Genomic DNA, 4,051 nt, shown 5'->3' with positions numbered 1-4,051 from the left:
GAGGCCTGGTGTGCTGCGGTTTATGGGGTCGCAAAGAGTCGGACACGACTGAGGGACTGAACTGAACTGAACTGAACCTCCCAGTCTCGGCCATTGAGCCCCTCTCTGTACATTCAAGCAAGGAATGGTGGAGTTCACTCAGGTTGGACCACCTTTGGGTCCATGTTGGAGCCGTTGGAGGCCTTTCTAACTTTCCAAGCCGCTCCATGAATGTAGAATTTCTGTGTAGTGAGTCCACATCAAAAAATTCAACCCAGAACCGGAAGCAGCCTGCAGATCTCTTCCCTTCTGTGGCCATCGCTGAAGCGCCGGCGGCCAAAATGAAGTTCAATCCCTTTGTGACTTCTGACCGAAGCAAGAATCGAAAGAGGCATTTCAATGCGCCTTCCCACATTCGCAGGAAAATTATGTCTTCTCCTCTTTTTAAAGAGCTAAGACAGAAGTACAACGTTCGATCCATGCCTATCCGAAAGGATGATGAAGTTCAGGTTGTACGAGGGCACTACAAAGGGCAGCAAATTGGCAAAGTAGTCCAGGTTTACAGGAAGAAATACGTCATCTACATTGAACGAGTGCAGCGGGAGAAGGGCAACGGCACAACTGTCCCTGTGGGCATTCACCCCAGCAAGGTGGTTATCACCAGACTAAAACTGGACAAAGACCGCAAAAAGATTCTTGAACGTAAAGCCAAATCTTGCCTAGGAAAGGAAAAGGGCAAATACAAGGAAGAAACGATTGAGAAGATGCAGGAATAAAGTCATCTTGTCCACAGCTTTCACTAAAAACTGTTAAAATGAAAAAAAAAAATTCAGCCTAACCAACCTACGTTCCTTGCCCCATACCCCACACCCCTAGTATCGATTCCCACATGTGTCTCCTGGCTTCGGCCTATAAATTAGGAAATTCACTTGGTTCTCTCACAAGACAGGGGTCCCCCTTCATGAGCCATGCTTTCTACCTCACTTTAGGGTCCTCCTGGGACTAGACTCTTGTAATGGGCTTCCCTGGTGGCTCAGACGGTAAAGAATCTGCCAGCAATGCGAGAATCCTGGGTTCGATCCCTGGGTGGGGAAGATCCCCTGGAGAAGGGCATGGCAACCCACTCCAGAATTCTTTTCTGGAGAATCCCGTGGACAGAGGAGCCTGGCGGGTTACAGTCCATGGAGCTGCAGAGTTGGACACGACTGAGAGACTGACAACAAGAAAAAATATGTCCAGAATCAAAGAGGGGTGACGAGATGGGTCCTGAGGAGATTCAACCTTGTCCTGCACAACACCTGCCTCAGGAAGCCAGCAGTTTCCGTCTCCTCAGACTGAGGTAGAAAGTCGGGTTCCTACCCTGGAGGGGCCAACACCCCTGCAAGGTGGGGAGACCCTGCTACTGGGAGAGAAGACCGCCAGCATCTGAGGCTCCGTGTTCCCGGCTCATCAGGGTCTCTCCTCACAATCCTCATGCCCCACAGTCAGCATCTTCATGTTATTACTTTTTTTGAAAACATTTAAGAATATATCTAGGGACTTCCTTGGTCCTCCAGTGGTTAAGAATCCATCTGCCAATGTGGGGAACATGGGTTTGATCCCTGGTCAGGGAAGGTTTCATCTGGCTCAGGGCAACTAAGCCTGTTTGCCGCAAGTACTGATCCCTTGTGCCTAGAGGCCGCGCTCTGCAACAAGAGAAGCCACTGCAATGAGAAGCCGGTACACAGAGAGAGTAGCCTCTGCTCGCTGCAACTAGAGAAAGTCCACACACGGCAGCAAACGCCCAGTGCGGCCACAAAAAAGAACGTGTGTTCTGTGGCTCAGCCGTGTCCGCCTCTTCGAGACCCTTTGGACTGTAGCCCACCAGGCTCCTCTGTCCACGGGATTCTCCAGGCAAGAACACTGGGGTGGGTTGCCATTCCCTTCTCCAGGGGATCTTCCCAGCTCAGGGATGGAATCTGCATCTCCTGTGGCATCTGCCTTGCAGGCGGATTCTTTACTGCTGAGGCATCAGGCAAGCCCGGATGTATCTTTATTTACTAAAATAGTGTGCAATATTAAAATATGTTAATGTATATTATGACCTGCAATTGTCATCTAAAACAATTATGTAACTCAAGCTCTACATTTAATATTAACAAGTTTTTTGTTTTGTATTTAAAACATTTTACTTTATACTGGGGCTTTCCAGGTGGTTCTGTGATAAAGAATCGGCTTGCCCATGTAAGAGCTGCAGGAGTCATGGGTTCAATCTATGGGTCAGGGAAGATCCCCTGGAGGAGGAAGTGGCAGCCCATTCCAGTATTCTTGCCTGGAAAATCCCATGGATACAGAAACCTGGTGGGCTGTAGTCTGTGGGGTCACAGAGAGTCAGACACGGCTGAGCACACGCGCGCAGGCACATATTTGGTTAACAACGTTGTGTTAGCTTTCGGTGAGCAGCACGGTTTTAATGTCCTGACTTTAGCAGGAGCTGCCCTTTGAGGCTGAGAGTTCAGTTTGCGTTGTGATTCAGCTAATCACAGGATGAACTGCTTGACTGTCAGCAGTTCCAGCCTGGCAGCTCTGAAGATGACTATCTCCTTCAGGACACACATGGAAGCTCTTGGGTCATTTTTGTGGATTGGATGATGCCCATGCCCCACTGGTGAGGGATATAGGCTTGACGGAGTCCACTGATTCAAGTGGTAATCTTATCCAGAAACACCCTCCTAGACACACCAGAAGGGGTGTTTGATCTGGGTACCTCATGGCCAATCATGGTGACACATAAAATTAACCCTCACAGAATCTCTCTGGTCCCCATATTATTTAAACTTTTAAATCACCCTTTTATTTGAGGACAGCTACAGAATATTTATGAAGATCGTCCAGAGAGCACTTGTAAACTCCACATGGTGTCTCTTATTCTTAACATCTGATGTCAGCGGGACACATTTGTCACAATAATTGAGTCTATACGGACATATTATTTTTCACAAAATTACATCCTTTATTCAGATTTCCTTAGTTTTCCGCATTCCAAGATCCCTCCCAGGACACCACATCGCGTTCAGTTGTCACGGCAACCTGAGTTCCCCTTGGCTGTGTCGGTTTCTTAGACTTTCTTTGTTTGCATGACCTTGATATTTGAGGATGACTCGGTGGAGTGTTTCATAAGATGTCAACCAGGATTTGAGAGGTGTTTTCCTCGTGATTACACCGGGGTTATGGGATTTGGGAGGGACGACCGCAGAGGCAAAATTTCATTTCCATCACATTGTACCGAGGGCACTTGCTGTCAACATCCCCGTTGACATGGACATTTATAACCCGACTGCGATGATGTTTGTCAGGTTTCTCCTGACCAAAAAAAATAAAAAGTTATCCTCCGCTTCCCACACTGGGGTCTCTGGAAGGAAGTCACTGTGAAGCTGACCCTTAAGGAGGGGGGAGCTGTGCTCATCTCCTCGAGGGCAGAGCAGCTACATATATCATCTAGAATCCTTCTGTGTGAGAGGTTCGTCCCTTACCCCACACTTACTTATTTATTTATTCCATCATTTGTTTCTATGACTATGGACTTATGCATCTTTATGTTCTACTTTGTGTTATAATCTAAGACTAGGTTATTTATTTTCTTGCTCAGTTTGTTCCAGGTTTGGCCATTAGGAGCTCTTTCAGTTGGCTTCTGGGTCCCTTTGTGATTACTTTGTTGTTGTTCAAGTCAGTCACTAAGTCGAGTCCGACTCTTTGCAGCCTCAAGGACTGCAGCACGCCAGGCTTCCCTGTTCTTCACCATCCCCTGGAGCTTGCTCAAACTCATGTCCATGGAGTTGGGGATGCCATCCAACCATCTCATCCTCTGTCGTCCCCTTCTCCCCTTGCCTTCAATCTTTCCCAGCATCAGGGTCTTTACCAGTGAGTCAGCTCTTTGCATCAGGTGGCCAGAGTACTGGAGCTTCAGTTTCAGCGTCAGTCCTTCAAATGAATATTCAGGGTTGATTCCCTTTAGGATTGACTGGTTTGATTTCCTTGCAGTCCAAAAGGGACTCTCAAGAGTCTTCTCCAGCACCACAGTTCAAAAGCACCA

General features: G+C 47.7%; 1 protein-coding gene across 1 annotated transcript; it reads left to right on the top strand.

Moving 5' to 3' along the window:
• Positions 1 to 260: 260 nt before the first annotated feature.
• On the top strand, positions 261 to 776 carry LOC136147233 (large ribosomal subunit protein uL24-like). Its single transcript, XM_065906539.1, has one exon. It carries the CDS (start codon positions 321 to 323, stop codon positions 753 to 755), a length of 435 nt encoding a protein of 144 aa, XP_065762611.1. The 5' UTR covers positions 261 to 320; the 3' UTR covers positions 756 to 776.
• The last annotated feature ends 3,275 nt before the right edge of the window (positions 777 to 4,051 follow it).

The sequence above is a fragment of the Muntiacus reevesi genome, chromosome 15, assembly GCF_963930625.1.
Source record: "Muntiacus reevesi chromosome 15, mMunRee1.1, whole genome shotgun sequence".
Lineage (NCBI taxonomy): Eukaryota > Metazoa > Chordata > Mammalia > Artiodactyla > Cervidae > Muntiacus > Muntiacus reevesi.
This window is presented reverse-complemented; position numbering and strand designations above follow the sequence as displayed.

Excerpts from the sequence above, each read along its gene's own strand:
- LOC136147233 (XM_065906539.1), top strand. The coding sequence starts at position 321 with ATGAAGTTCAATCCCTTTGTGACTTCTGACCGAAGCAAGAATCGAAAG.